The sequence below is a fragment of the Lygodium microphyllum genome, chromosome 11, assembly GCF_053477565.2.
Source record: "Lygodium microphyllum isolate KBCC chromosome 11, Lygodium_microphyllum_v1.1.10, whole genome shotgun sequence".
NCBI lineage: Eukaryota > Viridiplantae > Streptophyta > Polypodiopsida > Schizaeales > Lygodiaceae > Lygodium > Lygodium microphyllum.
In genome coordinates this window covers 74,152,466-74,172,286 of record NC_141145.1, presented here as the reverse complement: position 1 = coordinate 74,172,286, position 19,821 = coordinate 74,152,466, and the positions used below count along the sequence as shown (strand labels likewise).

At 41.3% G+C, this 19,821-nt stretch overlaps 1 protein-coding gene across 1 annotated transcript in view; it reads right to left on the bottom strand.

The window, feature by feature from the left end:
* The window catches only part of LOC148028962 (GTP-binding protein Era-like protein), a 120,452-nt gene that overhangs the window by 12,974 nt on the left and 87,657 nt on the right, over positions 1-19,821 (bottom strand). Inside the window, exons 6-7 of the mRNA XM_087687756.1 lie at positions 9,135-9,233; positions 8,923-9,027 (exon numbers count right to left, since the gene is read on the bottom strand). Coding sequence (XP_087543882.1) covers positions 8,923-9,027; positions 9,135-9,233 — 204 coding nt within the window. The remainder of the gene's footprint in view (positions 1-8,922; positions 9,028-9,134; positions 9,234-19,821) is intronic.

Sequence of the window (19,821 nt, the reverse complement as noted above, 5' to 3'; positions counted from 1 at the left end):
CTTCCGGAGGACCAGTTTCCAGGAACATACCAAATGGGCAAGCAGTGATGAAGAGAGACAAGAGAATCGGGAATCGGCATTAAGAACATGCCACCACGAACTCTGGATTTGGATATTGCCATGCTGAAGCCCATGCTCCTCAAGGAAATAATGGGCTGTAATGACCCAGGATGATGATCTGAGCACATGGCGCAGAAAAGAGACCAACGGAGGGCCAGCATGTGAGTTTGGGTATCCAAAATAGCTCCTCCATCCATGCGTTTGGGGGTGCACGCATGCAACCAAGAAATCCAAGAAATGCCTGCATGCAAGGAATCTTTCTTCCATAACATAAAACGAATAAAGTGAGTCAGAGCATTCAGAGTAGTAGTAGCCTAGGGCAGCAAGGGCAAGAAATATGTGAGCATCGGCAACATAATTGTCTGGGCTACTTTGAGGCAAACATGGAATGGCCAAGCCTGAGACTTCCAATACAGGAACTTAGCCGCCAGTTTCTGAGAAGTCCACTGTAGAAGCTGCTTTGGGGGAACATCAACGCCCAAGGGGTAGCCAAGATGCCTGACAATGGAGCCACGCGGCACAACGATACCCTGCCAGTTCAATGACTGCAAATCCGACTCCGTGCAGCTGAGAATGGCTGATTTCAACGCATTGATGCGAAGGCCGGAAGCCTGACCAAAGAGAGCCCAAACATCCAATGCTTTGCAAAGGTTGTCCTTATCCGCCCGCAGAATCATAAAACTATCATCAGTCAAGGATTGACTAATGAAATGTTGTCCAAAAGGAAGCGACAATCCAGCAACTGAGTGGAAGCTGCCATATGAGATAACATCGAAAGAACTAGATGAGTCGCAAGGGCAAAGAAGAGAGGGCTCAATAGGCACCCCTGTCTGACAGAGTGGGCAAGGGCAAATGGCTCGGTAACGCCTCCATTCAACATGACTCGCGAAGACGCCGCTGCACTGATGATGTAGATTAGTCGAGACATCCAATCACCAAAGCCCATAGCAGACATAAGCTCTGCAAGAAAAGACCAGTCCAAATAGTTGAAAGCCTTTTCTAGGTCCAATTGAATCAGTACGACCTCCTGATTAGAATGCCTTGCATAATCAATCGTCAGTTGCGCATTTAATACATTGTGCAGAATGTTTCGGCCCGTAATGAAACCATATTGAAGAGGATGCACAATGGCAGGGAGATGCTTGTGGAGCCGATTCGCCATTACTTTGGAAAAGATTTTGTACATAGAACCCATTAAAGAAATTGGGCGCCAATGTTTCAACATAGACGGCGAAGGAACCTTTGGAAGCAATTTAATAAGTCCTTTCCATGAGGAAGGCATAATCCCCGTTTCCCACACCTATTGAAACAAAGCCGTCAATGGTTTCGCCAATTGGGTAGCAAAAACCTCAAAGAACTCATTGGTGAGACCATCCCAGCCAGGACTTTTATCCTTGGGTAAGTGTAACAAAACATCCATAACCTCCGCCTCACAAATATCTGATTCCATAGTGGCTTGCATGTCCTGCGGAACCTGATTACGGACCAGGTCATAAAAAACTAAACGGGCCTGAGTAGTTTGGGCTGAAGGTGGAGAAGTGGAACCAAGAAGGTCGATGAAATAATTCCTACACATATGCACAATAGTTTGCGGATCAAGGACCAGGTGCCCTTTTGCATCCAAGAGTCGAGTCATATTCTCTCTAGCAGGAGAGACATGGAGGGGTCGAAAGAACTTATGAGTCTGACACGCATTATCTTGCAAAGTCTCCGTCAGATGCTGCAATTTGGCCTGTTGATACGATTTCAACTAATACTCTTGAATAAGATGAGCCACACGCATTGCCAGTGCTAGTAGAAATGCATCATCTGGAGTGTCCACCAACAGAGAACGAACCAAAGCCAGCAAGTCCTCCGCTGCTTGCCGACGCTGTCGACAAAGAGAGGCATGATGGATTCCATACTGCCGAGCAACCCGCTGCACATTACAGAGCAATCGTCCAAACGAAGCAGTGCCTTGAGAGGGGAAGTCCAGTAAGAATCTATCAATCAATTGCTGCATATAACCCTGAAAGATTGCATGCTTCAAATAAGATGAGTTAAAACGCAAAGGGAGCCTCTCCAGAAATCGCTTAAAAGGTGCAATGGGTTGTGCGATCATCTCAAGCTGCAGAGGAAAATGGTCCGACAATGCATATTGCTGCAACACTTTCATTTCAAGCATCTCAGGGAGGAAATCATCATTCTGCATGATGTATATGCGGTCCAGCCGCGACCATGTTGTTGTATACTGAGCGGAATGGAAAGTAAACCCTGTAGAAGACGGGTGCAGCCAAGACCAGAGATCTTGCTTAAGAACAGCAAGAGCCAACTCATGCCACCTACGGCTTTCCGGCGCGTCCATTACCGAATGCTCCGATGTGGACTGCAAAGAATCAACACACATATTGAAATCCCCCATGAAGAGGCCCCGTCTGCCAAGTGACAAAGAAGTCTGCAAAGTATGCCAAAGCTCCCGGCGTGATAAAGGATCATTTGGAGCATAGAGACCAAGTAACCATAAGATTTCTCCATCGAATAAAATTTCAATCACCACAAAGCGGCCATGCACATCATTTTTAATAAGAAGAGGTTGATATTTTTCGTGTACAATCATGAGCACACCAAAATAACGCATGGCTTGTGTCCCTGCATAGAACAGACGAAAGCCATGGCAATCCACAACTTTTCCAGCTTCACCGTGACTCTTGTGTTCAACAGCACACAAGACATCCCACTGATTCTCATGCAATACAGTCCACATGGCATGTTGCTTATGGCGAGAACAGATTCCTCGCACATTCCACGTGGCTATTTTCATGTGTTTTTTGTAAAAGAAAATCAGGTACGAGGCACAGCTTGCCTTGATTTGACCTTTTCTGCGAGAATGTCCAGGACTCCCTCATCCAAGAAATCAACCAACACGGCAAAAGAGTTCTGTGGACCAAATTTGGAGGTAGACGGCATATCTGCGGGCTTGGGAATGGAGCGGGGATAACGACGATCCCACGGGGTAATGACGTTGCCTCTGGTATCAAAAGCCAGCTTAGCTGGTGGACCTTTGGACGATCCGAATACACTCTCCGAGTGGGTTGAGGACGGGGGGCAGAGGCAGCCATCGCAAGAGGAGAGTGCTCCGACGACAACATTTCTTTCTTGCGCATATAAGTATGCATGGAATCTTGTGACGCAGAAGGCACAAAATTCTCCATGCCAGCAACCACCCTGGTACTTTTTTTTGCACATACTTCAACCCAGTCTGTGCCACGGGAATCTAAACCCGAAACCTGTTGTTTACCTTTATCCAGAGCTTTAGGTGGGTGAATAGCATCCTGCGACGGGACATCACATACCATATCTTCCATGGGTAGTGCAACATGCCCAGCATCTGAAGTGTGTTGCTGTTCTGGGCATTCGGCCATGAAATGCCCTAATTTTCCACAGGAAAAGCAGTGTCCTGCAAAATTGCCCCATTTCAAACGAAAGTGTAAAGGATACATGCCAGAGCAATTGAGACATAACCACGCAGGCCTTTTCCTGGTAGTGTCCCATAACATACACAAGCGGTTACGATTCACTGCCCTTAAACTTGGAGGGACCAGAACAGTGCCCACAGCAGCCATGGCGTTCTTCAACAGTGGCCAATGAACAGCCGGGCAATTTTCCACTTCAACCCATACAGGGCACTCCCGTTGCAACAGGCGCTGAAAATCTGCCATGGGGCGCCATGGTATAACATGGACCAAACGGCGATTAAAAAACAGAGGCAGTTTAGACAGAAGAGCAACACGTTGCCTCTCAAATTTTAACAACACCTCAAAAAAACCTCGGGGCCCCACAAAAATCTCTTCAACACATTCCCCTTGTAGCAGACTGTGCAGCCACTGGCGAATACGGGAAAGCTGGGGGATTCTACCAGTGAAGAAGAGTATCACCGCACAATCATAGAATACTGAAAAGGAGCGCAAGACAGATTTGGGGTCAACAGTGGCTTCCAAAACATCTTCTAGTGCAAGATGAGGAAAAGACTTCCTGATTATGTTGAACATAATCGCCAAGTAGAGTGTTGGCAAACTCTAGCAAATGCTCCCAGTCAACATCCTGAGAGTCTGCAGAGTCCGAAGCAACTTGAGCATAGGAACGATCCTGATGATCCATTGACTCCTCCGAAGTGTGTTTGGTGCATTTGCCTGCAGGCTGAAAGTCAGGAGCAGTGGGCATCTCTTCATTGCACGGAACCATATCGTCAGGTTCCTCAGTATCAGAGTCCGGACCAAGCGCTGCCATCGTTTGGTCTATAAAATCCAGGTCCAGGCCAGCCATGGTGTATCACTGCGTATACCGGTCAGAGGCCGAACGAAGATCTCATGGAAGGCAGGAATGCGCAGGCCGCTCTCCCTCTTTCTCAGGCAAAACGGACCCGGCAGACGAAGAAGCTTGGGAAGCGCATGCGCAGAAACAGACGACCGCAGGTGCGCACGTCCACAGGTAGAGAGAGCCTCGTTCCCTTGCTGGTTCACACTCTCGCGCTCGCTATGTGGCAACCCGGATTGGGGCCTGTTGTCACACCCTCGCTGTCAGGCACTGAGGATGACAGAATAGGATAGGGCGATGCAGATCACCACGCCGACGTCGGCAAGGACAGGAGGCTAACGGACAAGCAGGACGCGACAGCGCAACCAGGGCGCACACCCTGTGCTGGTGACCCGTCCGTTGCAAATCAGGGCGACATGAGCAAGAAGATCGCACGGTAGAAAGACAGCAGGTCGCGGGCTAGGGTTGGGCGCGAGGACACGCGCAGGGCGAAATGATGGTCGAAGGCAGCAGACGAGGGTTGGGCGCGATGACACGAGCAGGGCAAAACGTTTGACGAAGGCAGCAGACATGTCCGCTAGACAAGGAAGCAGATCCACCATCGCCTACGCACCAGACTCCTCGCCATCACACACACACTCTCTCTCTCTCTCTCTCTAGCTAGTTTATCTAAGTCCTATCAAAGTTTTGCTACTTCTCTTTGATCATTGGTAAAGTGTAATGTTAATTTATACTCATTTTATGAGCTGATATTCTTACTATTGCAAGAAGCATAGTCTTAAGTTACTACTCAAATGTAGTTAAGGGATATTAAGCATTTGTAGCCAGCTATGAGAGCAAAGGCAAGTCATGGCAATCATCTGGTTTCAAAGCAAAGGGCTCCATTGTCACTAGAATGAGAAATGAACATAATGATTTAATTAAACTTCATGAAGCTGTGTAATTAAAATGAACTTAATTTTGGCACCCCTAGCTTCTAGAATGATGATCACTACACCTATGGTGAAGGATTTGAGACTGCACATGCACTGTACAAGTGTACAAGCTACATATTATAAGAGCAAGGCAAAGTAACAAGGTGTAATGTGAAACTTTCATTATATTGAAAGTTTGCACCTTAGTATTGAGTTATGCTGAAAGTTTCAACTAGTAAGCAGCTCACTTAGGGCACTTGACTTATAAAGTAAGCGCTAAGCTTAAGTTTAGTTGAGTGAGCAACTCCCTTACGATTAATGATAAGGCAAAGTCACAAGGTGTAATGTGAAACTTTGATTACATTGAAAGTTTGCATCTTAGAATTGAGTTATGTTCAAGGTTTCGACTAGTAACCAACCCACTTAGGGCACTTATAGAGTTAGCACTAAGCTTAAGTTTAGTTGAGTGAGCAACTCCCTTACGATTAATGACTAAGTCATTAATTAATTATTAGCCCTTCATTAAAAATGAGATCTTATTTAAGGACAACTGGTTACTCATTTGAAAAGCTTATCTTGGCTATTTGGGGCTCCTTTTTTCTCTCATTTTGAGCAGTCCAAGCATAGAGAGCCATGCTTCTCTTCTTTGTTACAAAAATGTAGATTTCAGCCATAGAACATGAGCTAAAAACATTGGAGTAGACAATAGCCAATCTTCTCCTCTTGGTATGAGGAATCCATTAGAAAGCTTTCTAACTATATTTATAACAAGGTATACTGCTATTTCATGTGTGTGTGTGTGTGTGTGTGTGTGTGTGTGTGTGTAGAAAAAACAGATTAGCACCGCACTACGGGCTAAGATCCTCTCTTCTCTAAGATCTCAAGCCTTGTGCACTTCTGGGAAACTTTGTAGTGAAGAAAGCAACGTTCACATAGTTTCAACATGAGAGATCCCTCTATTTGTGAGACTAGTATGGGATTGCATGGGTACTATGTAGAATAGTTATTCAAGAAAATCCTTCATGAAATTGGATTCAAATGTTGGCTGTAATTTTTAGGGTTTGGTAGGCTAAAGTGTTCATTCACATTTTTGGAACACTATAGTTGGTTGGAGGCCAACATTGAAGATGCCAAGGTTATTGTGTACCCCTAGATTAGTTGTGTCACAAGAAATCGTTGAAATACAACCATTTGTAATCAATTTCAAGCATACATTAATAAATCCTCCTATGCAAACATAATATCTCTCATCTACCATAATCCCAAAGATATGGTCACTAGATCCACAACCCACTTATAGTACACTAGAGAGTGAGAGTGAGAGTAAACACACAAAGAAGCGTGCAAGAGTACCTTCATTGAAAATGAATGTACTAAATGAGAGTATCCCTATCTCTAAGCATAACCCTTGCCACAAGTCTAGTTTTATAGTGATCAATGCTATTGTCTACATGACATTTAAGCTTAAAGACCCACTTAGTGCCAATGACATGCTTGCATTTAGGCAAATCACATAACTTCCAAGCATTGTTATCTTTAATGCTATGCAACTCTGATCACATAGCATCCAGCCAACATCTGTCCTCAATAGCATCCTCAACACAAAAAGGCTCTTCACCACAAGCAATGGCCAATAAAGCAGAGTTTGTAAAGTTCCCTTACGCCTAATGAGAAGCTGCTCTAGTACATCCAAGAAAAGGAGCAATCTGTCTAATGTCCCATGGGTCATAAGCTATCCAACAGCCATCACCATCTGGTTACTATCTTTGCTTCTGGATAGCAGCCCTTTCTGCAGTCACTACATCATCATGATCCGTTGCCTCAATGGAGGGAAAATCAGGCTGAAAATCAGCTTGGGAGGGTTGCTAAGTTTGCTACAATGGTGCATGGGATTGAAAGGATGCATGCTTAATAATCTCTAGCAATGATCTGAATAATGGCATAAGTGAATCAAACACATCTTCAGAGCCAACAGCTGGCTGATTTTTGCAGTTACACAAAGGCACTTCCAAAATTTCAGCAAAGACAACATCTCTACTGACAAGCACTTGGCATGTCACTGGTTGATACAATCAATAGCCTCTGCTCTTAGTATTGTACCCATTAAAAAATGCAATTAATTGCTTTTTCCTGCAACTCGTCTCTTTTGAGATGGAACATGAGCATAAGCAAGACATCCAAAGATACATGTGTGCAACCACTGGCTTTTTGCCATTCCATGCCTCATAAGGCATGACAATCTTTAATGCCCAAGTAGGTGAACAATTCAGCACATAGCAAGCTGTATAAATCGCATCCAACCAAAACTTATCTCGCAAAGACTTTCCCTTGAGCGCACAGTTGGCCATTGGCCCATCTCCATTGTGCACTAATGAATAATGCCCCTAGAAGTAAGAAATGCTGCAAATTCCTTTGATATACTCCCATCCATTGTCAGAGCGGAGAGTAACCAATTTGCAGACACTTGAGTTTTCAGACATGGCAGTAAAATGCTGAAAGCATGAGAATAGCTCTGACTTGGCCTTCACACGAACCACCCACATCTGCATTCGTAGTCATCAATGAAGGTAACAAAGTAGACGTATCAACTAAGAGAGGAGGGATTGAGAGCGCATGTGAAGTATAAGTGAGGCCTTCTTACTTAGTTGGGAGTTCGGCAATTTCTTCCAATTAAGGATAACTCGTATGGTCTACCCTTAAAGGAAACTGGATTAGTCATTTTAATAGGCTTGAATTGGACAATTGCCCTCGAGCAGATAACCAAAGACTTGAAGCTCCATGTTCTCTCTTTCATATCATGATTATTTGCACTGGGAATCTACTACAATGATTCTTGCATGGGCATCTCTATTAGAAATTGTTTTCTTGAAAAAATAGGTGGAGCCAAAAGGATGTAGAATAAACAAGCAGGCACACTATGCTAGCAAAAACAGTCAGCTTTATGCAATAACTAATTATGACAGTACATGAGAGCCATCACAAAATATCAAAAGTCTGAGGAAACTTTTTGCCACATTACATCATGAGTACACAGACTACTGTTTGCAAAACTTAGGGCCATCAAGCATGATAGTGAGGGAAACATTCAAGGAGAAATTGTAAATGGAAACTACATTTCAAATCATTGAAAAGCATGAATGAACTAGGCATGCATAAAGTTTAAGGGAAAATGAATGGAATTATACATGCATAAAGAATGAGGGAAACCCAAGGTTTGGCATACAGAATGTTAGGAAATCTCCCAGTACCTGAAGAATGAAATATAGAAATTGTTTGGATTTGGCCAGATCAACAAAACACCTTTGCCTGAGCTAGGTATATCATCATGTGAGTTGTAATTCATTATTTTGTCTTTATCCTGCTAAGAGCTGACCGTGTAGCATTGACTGAGCATATAATCTATGGTTGAGGCTTGTTCAAATTCATAGTATAGTACTATCAATCAAAGCTGGGTCATAGAGAACACGAAGAATCAACTATCTATTGACTTATCATATACTATGGTTGAGGCTTTTCAGCTTCATGTTTTATAGTACTATCAATCGAAGCTGGGTCATAGACAGCACAAAGAATCAACTATCTAACAACAAGAGTTGGGCACGTTTATCAAAACCTGTTAGGCAAGGGTTTTATTCATCCAATGTAAAGTACCAACCTTTCCAATAATGATGGCCTTCTGAGACTGTTTCTCAACAACAATTTCAATCTCAATGAAGTCTTTTGCAGGGGGGGTCCTTTCAATATACCTATTAATATTTACCTGCAAAATACCAAACTGGCGGATCAGTTCATGCAGTATACAGAATATGATAACATAAGTGTGTTTTAAAAGAGCCTTAGTTGAATTATCAGCATGGAATATCTCACCTGACAGACATATGGTATGTCCTTCATATACTGCAAGAAAATCTTTTCTCGTACTATTTCAGCTGCAAAGAATTTTTCTGGTTGATTGCTTATGTTTTCCTGATTCACAGATCATTATTAGAACAAATGTTAAATGATCCTAATACATGCTTCCCACATTGTCATATTATTGGTAAGGATGCCGCTATACCATTAAAGAGCAGTTTGCTAGTTATGGTCAACAAATTGTGTACGTATGTGTCCCATGTGTGAAAGGCAGGCACACCTCTACACTTCTGAATTCAAACTGTCTAAACTGTTTCAACTTGATTTCTTAAATTGTGTCTGAATTCAAGTGTCTAAATTGTATCAACCTTATGCCTAAGTTGTGTCATTCGAGTGTCTAAATTGTGCCAATTTTATGACACCATAACTTGGCAAGGATAGTGTGATTTTTAAAAACCCTTTTAATTAATATCACAAATAACGGAAAGAAAAAGAGCTCAATGATGGAGACACACTAACCGACCACTAAGGTGGAAAGGGCAACCCTTTGTCACCCCATCCCCTGGTTTTCTTGACTATAAAAATCTCTAAAGATGCAATCTTGACATTCCACAAGACACAGCAACAAGCTTTTGATCAAACCTTAGAGAGAATTTGTCACCAGGAATATTCCTAAAGGAGCTGGGATAGTCCAAAAAAGCTTCATCTGGCTCAAGGAGAGCAGCCAATGATGCTAATCTGATGCAAAAATACTGGCATCTTTATTGACTGATGAAAATGAAGCAAGCACGGCATCTTATGGTGAAAGCAAAATAATGGCAGCTTAACCTGATGAGGTAAATCAGGGCACAAACTTCCCTAGAATGAAGAGACTCTGGACAGCTTTGCATGTGGACAAGAGGGCTGAACAGGGCTGCTTTGAGCTGAGGAGATGGCTGTATTGGGTTTGGGATGAATCACTTTTGGTCTCTGATGTCTTTATGTAGTATTTTGGAGCTCTAGTTTTAGCCCTCAGATGCCTTTAAATGGTGAACCTTCATTTCTACTTTCCAACCTCCAATTTGTCTCGCATTTTTCAGCAATCTCTGAAAGTGTCAGCTTTTTCAACACTCCTCTGAGCACAACAGCCATTTGCCAAAAGAAGGATTCAAATGAAGTCGTATTCAAAAGGGGACCACATATCTGAAATGGTAGGGCTGAGATGATTCATCCAAATCATAATCTTCTAACTTTTTGCAAATATTTTTCATTTGTAAGGTACCGGGCACCTCATACAAATTAAATAACCACATTACAAAAACAAATGCAAATATTGAAAAAGTGCATTTTCTGGGAGAACCAAGTATCTGACCCCAAGTAATGATTTTGTCAAATATCATAACTAAGTGCTTGGATGGATATTAGTCTTTGCATCAACCACAAACAGGGTTTTTGCCTAGTCATCACCAGAAACCCTTAATCTCATACATGCAAGAAAAGTCCAAGCTATTTCCATATCTTGCAAACACTACAACCAGAAAAAGTTCGAAAAAATCTCACATAAATGCAAGCAATGAATGCACTATGCAAATGAGAATTGTTTCTTTAGCTTATTGATTGTCTCATGTGAAGATCATGGTAGCCTCTTTCATTGCCTAGGTTCAATCCATGAGCTCATTGCACCATACATTCAAGTACAATCATTGAATGTGAAACATGCTTAGCTCCAATCTCTAATTACTGAGCATGACCTCTACACCCTTCAAGATGAATCATATAGCTCATTCACTGAGCTGCATTCCAAACAATTTATCCATAGCCAATACTAAGGTTATTGTGTCTAGATAATCCGAGTATGTTCCCAATCAATATTTGAATGAGTTGTGTCCCAAACAATCTATCTATAGCCAATGCTACGGTTTGTTTATCCACCAATAAATACCTTTCAAGAAATATATGGAGTTTATCCAATCATGGAAAATAGTTCCTAGGCCCTTTAAGAGCTCATCTAATGAGCTACACCTCACACAACTGTCCATAGTCACTCCTAGGGTTTGGTTGTACAATTCACCAATGCTCATCCATTGAACTATTACCGACCAGATACTTCCGTAGAAATCCATCTACACTACATGAAAGGAACAATTGGTTTCCAATCCAACAACTTACAACTAATCCCTCATAACCCTCCTCCACCCCCCCCCCCCCCTCCCCCCCTCTTTAATTTGATAGGCTATCCATCATCCAAGATTAAAAAACGTTAGTAATCCTCATTCTAGGTGATAAGATGCCATATCTTGCAATGCCTATCATTCCTATCTAACAACTTACAAGTAATTCCTCATACCCCAGCAACAAACCACCCCCTTGTAAAAGCATGAAAAAAGTGAGAATGACTATTCTTTGAACTAACCAACTCGATTCATTTTCACCATGGAAATGGGAGAGAGAGAGAGTCGACACCACGTTTAGAAGGGAAATAGCCCCTCCCCCTTTACAGGAATTTATTGAAACAAACCATAGACACTGTGTGCATAAACCATGTACAAAAGGGCTGACTTACTACAATTTTGAAAATTAGGGCTTTTGAAATCTTAATTTCTGCAAACTCCGAGCAGCAAGCTGATTTTCTTCTTCAGTACTTGGATTAGATCAAGCCAAGTAGAAAGTGCTTCTTGGATGAGAGAGAGAAAGCATAATACAAAGCACATGGTTGAAATTTAGCATGAAAGCTTATTCCAAATGAAGAGAGAGACCTCCAATATATAGGTGTAGCACTTAGGTGCTCAAAAGTGAAAAGTAGAGGTTACAAATGACGAGTGTTTGTTGAAAATGACAAGTGTAGGGAAACTTGTCTCTTCAAAATGACACATCCTATTCTAGATGCTACATGTTTCTTTTCTAGAGAAAGAAGTTTCCAAACCTTCTACTCTAAAAATTCTCAAATGGTTAAGAATTTAAGATAGTTGTTGGAGACAAAATTGTTCCATGTGAAATTCCGAAGCCTTTGACACAAACAAAATTTCCATTTGAGCAACTTTCAAAAATAGTAACCTCGTAAATTTTAGAAGTTGTCAAATTTAGATTCCGGAGAGCTTCATTATATAGATTTACTGATTCATGGTTTCTTTCTTTGATCATAAGTATCTAGTTTCGCTTTCTGTAACCACTAATTATATGTGTTTCTGGTCAATTTGACTATCCAAGTATAAAAGTCTTTGTCATTCTGAGCTTTTTAGTCAATTTGACCGCCCAAGTAAATTTTTAATTTCTCTTGGGCATCTTATCAACGACGAGCTAAACATAATTATAGGGCATTCCGGCCATTGGCCACCGTCAAATAGAAAAAATGAATATTTAACCATATTTTGAAACACTCACATAATACAATAGCCTTTCAAAGTATATGAGCATCAAATTAATTTGGAATCATTAAGCCAATATGTCTTGGTAACAATTTATATACAAAAGGTTGACTACATCAAACCCCCATCATGTATGTACAAAGCTGAAATACACATATACTATCCAATCCCCATCATCTGGCGGCAATGAGCAATCCGCTCTGATGGAAGACCCTTTGTGAGAAGGTCTACAAGATTATCATTGGCATATACCTTGACAAGCTCAATGCTCTTGCTGTCAAGTAGATCCCTGATAAAATAATACTTCACATATATATGCTTTGTCTTTGCACGAAAGACACGATTCCGTGCTAGCATGATAGCACTCTGACTATCACGACAGAGGATAGGAATCTTTGTAATGCCAAGCTCTCTCACCAAACGTAAAAGCCATAAAGCCTCCTTGCATACCTTACTCGCAACCATGAACTTTTGTCTCTATAGTAGACAATGCATAGCTTGGATATCCAAGAGACTGCTTTCCCTGTAAACATGAACACATATCCTGAAGTAGACTTCCTGCAATCAGGATGGCCAGCATAGTCTACATCCGTGAAGCCAACAACAAATGACTTCTGCTTTCCAAAGCAAATGCACAAGTCCTTTATTCCCTTAAGGTATCTCATGATACCCTTCACTACTTCCCAGTGCTTTTTGCCAGGATGTGCCATGTACCTACTAACCACTCCCACCGCAAATGCAATGTCAAGACGTGTAGCAACCATAGCATACACCAAGCTACCAATAGTTGAAGCATAAGGAATCTTGACCATCTCAACCTTTCCATCATCAAATGTAGGGTTGTCATGTGCACAAAGTTTCACATATGGAGGCAATGGTACACCAATGGCCTGCCCCCCCTTCATATTGAAATGCTATAAAACCGTAGTAATATACTCCTTATGTGACAAATAGAGAAGACCTTGCGATCTATCCCTAAGTATACACATGCTAAGAATATGATTGGCCCGACCAAGATCCTTCATATCAAAGCTATTATGTAGGCTTTGTTTCAAGGAGTCCAAAGCATGAACATCCCTGTAAGCAACAATCAGCATGTCATCCACATACAAAACCAAGAGAATAAGGCTGCCATTTGCTGCCTTCTTGGTGTATAAGTAATGATCAACTTGAGATCTATGAAATCCCTAAGATTGCATAAATGTATCAAATTTACAATACCATTCTCGTGGCATGTTTCAACCCATACAAACTCTTGTTGAGTTTATATACCATGTGCTCTTTCCCCTTTGCAATAAAACCCTCAAGCTGCTGCATATAGATCTCCTCATGCAAATCACCATGTAAGAAAGTTGTTTTTACATCTATCTGTATGAGTTTCATATCTTCAGATGCAACTAGGTCCAAAATGGTTCGCAAAGTAGTCATTTTGACTACAGGAGAAAAATTTTCATCAAAATTAATTCCATGTTTTTGATTGTACACTTTAGCAACTAGTCGTACCTTATACTTAAGCAAAAAACTAGAAGTGACTTACATTTTGTAAACCCATTTGCATGGTAGCACTTTTTGCCCTTTAGGCAAATGTACCAATTCCCAAGTGCCATTTTGCATAAGAGATTCCATCTCTGATAGCAGAGCCTTGTGCTATTTCTCGCTAAATTTTCAGCCCATTTCTTCCTTAAAGCAAAAATTTGCATTCTAGTTGACCTACAAACCCAATGATCAAGATTTGCTGGCTGTTCAACTTGCAAATCTGCATTAACAACTTGTTGTTCTACAAATTTAGCATGTAGTACAGCTGATTCTGGTTGTTCCAAAGGTATCTATTCTTGCTGAAATTGTGATGCGTCATGGGCAATATCTTGCTGATCATTTTCAGCATCATTCCCTGCATTTTCAGGGCCATTTACAAAAAGTATTTGCTGCTATCTAGTGGGCATTCTTTGTTGTTCTATCAGTACATCTTCCTAGAATACAACCCTTCTAACTTCCTCAGTCCTTTCAGGTTGTTTGTGCATGCGAACGTTCTAGAAGATAACATCATTGTTGCGTACAATTTTCTTTTTTTCCAGATCCCATAACCTATACCCTATTTCACCCTTATCACCATATCCTAGGAATTACATTTACAAGACTTTGGCTCAAGTTTGCAATGTTCTTCCTTGTGAATGTGCACAAATGCATCGCAGCCAAACACTCTCAAGTAAGCATACGAAGGTGGCTTGCACGACTATGCTTCTCGAGGGACTCCCCCCTCCCAAAGACCTATTTGATGGTCGATTAATCAAGTATATGACTGTCATAACAGCCTCTGCCTGTCATGAGGACATGTATTTTTGAAACCTCACTTAATATGTGGATTAATTTTTAATCACATGATTAAGTAAATGTTGCATATGTGAGGTGCAACTGGGGTTAGAGTAAATTTACGAGCCTGAGACCTGAGAAAATCACGAGATGTCAAAGGCAAAAGTTACTATAAGTTAGGTTGCACATATACTTGGTGGTATTTGGTGTCAATTGTTAGCCTAGGTTGTTCATTTGGCCATAAGTGTTGGTTGGTGTGACACGAGATATATGGCATTTAATGGTACCTAACGCTGATCTAATGGTCAAAGATGACACAGAGAGACTCGAGAGTGAAAGATGCCTAGCCAATTTAATTATTGGCCAATTAGATTTTATTTTTTTGACATTGAAATAATTATTAGATTAAATTCCAGTAATTAAAGTCTGAAAATTAATATTTAATGATGGATAGTGTTGAAAAAACCATTTGGGAAGCCTACCACTTGGCAAACTTACCCATACAGGTTAGCAAAAGATTGACGAAGAGGAAAAACGAGATCATTCTTACTATAGCAAATGTGGGAGAGCTAAGAGTAGCCATGGCCAGCCTATTTTCAACCATTGCAGCCAGCCACGAGTGAGTTTTGAGACGGCGATTGCAGATTCAAACCCTCCACAACTAGGCGATTGCATCCAGGTACAAGATGACAGCGGATTTGGATGTCTCAGTTGTAGTCGACAGCATTTAATGTTGTTGTGGCAAGGCAGCAGTTGCAATCGACTAATTTTCAGTCATTCTTTGCGACAAAACTTTGAATTTTCTCTCTCTACAACTTTCTTCCTCATCTCCCAATCATTTTACAGCCTTACTCCAAAGATCTCACCATTTGGACCCTTGGAGGCTAAGAAATTGCAAATTTCTTTGCTGTAAATTAGGTTTGCTGTAAACCCTAATTTACAGCAGAAATTAAGGTTTAGCAACAACCTCAAGAAACGTGCCAAAAATTGGAAGCTCCAAGACTTGGATTTTTCAGGGCTGAAGGTGAATTTCAGCTCAGGTGGAGGACTAGCCAGCCATTGAATTTGGGGCATTTCCATTGTCTATGAAGTGGATGAAGGCCAATTAAGTGCCTGAATCAAGGGGCAAATCAGATTCAAGACTTGTTGGTCGCTTTGGACAGCAAGGGGAGTTTGGATTGCGAAGGGGATCAGGAGAATCCCATTGTAAATCAACTTCTTCTTTACTAAAGCTAAAGAAATACCGAAAGGGACAACAATTTTGGGGCCAATCGAGTGTAAATTGTCCAAGATCATTACGTAAATTTGTATTTTTCAGATTTGCATTTATTGTTTGCTCCTGTAATTAAGTTGTAATCAAGGATTTACCACCCATACACGGAAGAAATGCTGGTTTCACTGCCCAAAATCCATGAGATAAAGTAGCATGTGACAACATTGTACGGACCCTATCTTAAGTGCTCATGTTCATACGCTTTGCAACACCATTTTGGGGTGGATTGTAAGGGGTAGTGAGCTCCCTTTTAATGCCTTTGTTGTCACAAATGTCCTAAAAGGGTTTGGACACATATTTCCCACCATTGTCAGAGCGAAGACACTTTAATGTCTTGCTGGTCTGCTTTTTAGTAAGTGCTTGGAAATTTTTAAACTTATGCAAGGCCTCGTCTTTACGACAGATTGGATAAACCTATACTTTGCATGTAGCATCATCAACAAAGGTAATGAAATGCTAATTTTCCCCTAGAGATAACCCTGACATTTGACATACATTTGAATGTACCAACTCTAAGAGTCAAGACTTTAGAGAAATAGATTTTCTATGTGACATTTGAGCATACTTACCATAAATACAATGATTACATTATTCAAAATCAACATATCTCAAAGACGGAAAATAACCCAAACAAGAAAGCACTTTCATTCTAGTTTGACTCATGTGCCTCAACCGGCTATGCCACAAAGAAACACTTGGCTGCTCGACTATGGCAACTACATGGTCACACACGCTAGATACATGCAAAGGATACAAAGTATCACTTTTGGAGCCCTTGGCAACAATGTGCAAGCCTTTACAAAATTTTCATTTGCTCCCCAAAGGTGGTGTGGTAGTCTTCATTATCTAGTTGCCTTGCTTATTAAGCTCTCGCTGAGCTGAGGTACATGCCTCACATTATGCAAAACAAACACAGAGCCATACTCAAATTCCAATTTTACACTATCAATACCTGTAGTTTTACATGCATAGTTATCCCCCAAGTGGACAACACCACATGCACCATTGTAGTCGGAAACCACTCATGATGTGGTATAACATGAAAAGATGCACCTGAATCAAGTATCCAAGTATACATGTCATCATCAAAATCTACAATCAATGCATGTGCACTCAAAGAAGAAGCAAGAAGTACATCACTGTCACTGTCATTCTCATGAGTGAGTACATTTACCTCTATTTTCACATTGCTTTTCTTTGCAAGTTCGTAGTCCTTTTCTTGACCCTATTGTCTTCAATATTCTTGCTTTTGTCTCCCTCTTTCTTCAATTGAAAACAGTCTCGTTTGTAGTGCCCTTTCTTTCCACCATGATGACACTCCACATTTTTGCCACGAGACTTGTTGCGTGTTCTATTTTCAAAACTGCCCTTTTGCTGGAATCCGCCCCTAGTGTGCAATTCATTAGAAGACTTATTTGCTGAGTTGTTTTGCCTGTTGAGTTCTTCCATCGACAAAGAACTCTCCACATCAGAATATAACAGCTGAGCATTTGAGTTACTCAAAGCTATCTTAAAAGTATCCCAACTTTCCGGCAAAGTGTATAGCAATGTGAAAATCCAAAGCAATCCACTGACTGAAAATTAAGTTAAACTTGTTCAAATGAATAGACATGGATGTACCTTCCTTCATGAGAAGGTCCACCAACTTTTTCAGCCAATAAACCTTGTTGGCTGTTGGAATAAAGGCCCGGTTTAACCTTCCTGTATAATACACGTGCATTGTATATGTGAATGCACCCTTACATGCCCGTGCCCAAAGTATAAATACATTTTATTCTTTGTGTACCATTGGTACACTCAAAAATCTAATCGTACTTCACTCTCCCTCTCTGACTTACTCTGACCAGCCGTCACTCTCACTCTCTTCTCGAATTGTTGCTACACATCCCCAGCTGAGCTCCCCAGCAACTGGTATCAAAGCACAGATTGCGTGCACTTTCCGAGACCACTGACAGATGATAGCTAGCTTGTGAACACGTCGAGCTCGCAACGGGCAGTGCGTGACGTACATAAGCAAGCGTGTGCCGCGGACGTATGGCGTGACCAGGCTGCAAAGGGCGACGGTTGTTGTACTTCCAACGATCAGCAGTTGCAACGTGACCAAGGTAACCAAGCACAACACGCAGCGTCAGTAGGTGCACGCGACCAGGCCAGTGCAACGACCAGCGGGTGTGCGATGTGTGTGACGAGGCAGCAGGTGCACGCGGGGGTGACCAAGCAGCAGGCGCACGCGGCAACAGGCAATGATGGCCAGGTTGCCGGTAGATAGGTCATGCGGCCCGCCTAACGAGTCAACAGACCCCCCAGTTAGGTTTTTCTAAAAAATCAAAATTTTTCCTTTAATCTTTTCAATTACCACTTACGCTTGGCAGAAGTTCACTCGTGGAAGCACAGTTTCCAGATCTATGCAAATCTGGCTCGAAAATTTGGGACTTTCAAATTTGACTTCGTTTATGCTTGTCAATGATTTTCAAGTCAAAAATTGCAGACATTACGTGTGGTGACCTCAATTAATTTGGGGTTTTTGCCAAATTAGTCAGATTTTGCTCTTTTTAGTAAAATTTCTTGACATTTGATCCCAGAAATTTGGGGTTTTTCATGTATTGGCAAATTTTTGATCAGCTGGGTCAGATTGGCCGACATTTATGCAAATTTGGACTTGAAGTTTTGGGAGTTTGTGCAAAATTTGATAAATTTCTGCATTTTTGCCTGTGTGATGGATACTTCATGTACAAACAACTAAGATTTATTCCTGGTTGAGAAAGAACAGCAATGTGTTTGCTGATTCAGCTTGTGCTTTTACAGTTCACGGGCATTTACTCTTGTGTTTGCGATAAAATGGTTGCAACTTCTTCCAATTCATACATCAAGAGTTTGATGAAAATCAAACGGTTTGATGGTCATGGCTTTGACCTTCGGAAAGACCGTATGCAGGGCATTTTGTTCCTAAATGATTGTAAGGATGCTTTGCAAGAAGATAAACCCGCACTAATATCTAATGCCAATTGGTCCAAAGTAAATGAAAAGGCTATGGCTTACATAAAGATGGGTGTCACTGATGACATCTTGACAGACATTAAGGGTTTAGATACAGGTTATATAATATGGGAGAAGCTGAAAACTACCTATGAGATCACCACACCTGTTAATCACGTGCATTTAATATGCAAGTTGGTGAATATGTGACTCGATGAGTCAAAGCCTGCAGCTGAGCACTTTAGTGCATTTACAGGGATTCTAAATCAGCTCAAAGATGCAAATTTGGACTTTGATGATAAGTTGAGGACGATCTTTTTTATCATGACACTGCCTGACTCTTGGGAGACCTTGGTGGTTTTACTCAACAATAATCCCAATCTCTCATATGATGGGATGAGGGGTTCTATCTTGAATGAAAAAGTTAGACCTATGTCTAGTGGAGAAGGCAACAACTCAACTTATAATGTAAGAGACATGGTTAAAAAGAAAAATGTAAATACAGGATAGAGAAATAGGAGCAAGAGCAAAGGAAAGGAAAAGAGTGACATTACTTGCTATCACTATGATTGGAAGGGCCATAAGAAACTTGATTGTAGGTATTACAAGAAGCAACAAGAGAGAAAGAAGAATGTAGAAGATAACAAGGAGGAGGAGGATAAGACACATGTATTTGAGAAAACCAAAGGCAAATGTGGCCTCTAGTGTGGTCATAGAGGAGCTTTCAAATACAGAGGCTAATGTATTATGTGCAGTTTCATTATGATGCCCTTGTATGTCACATGAAGGATATGCAAAT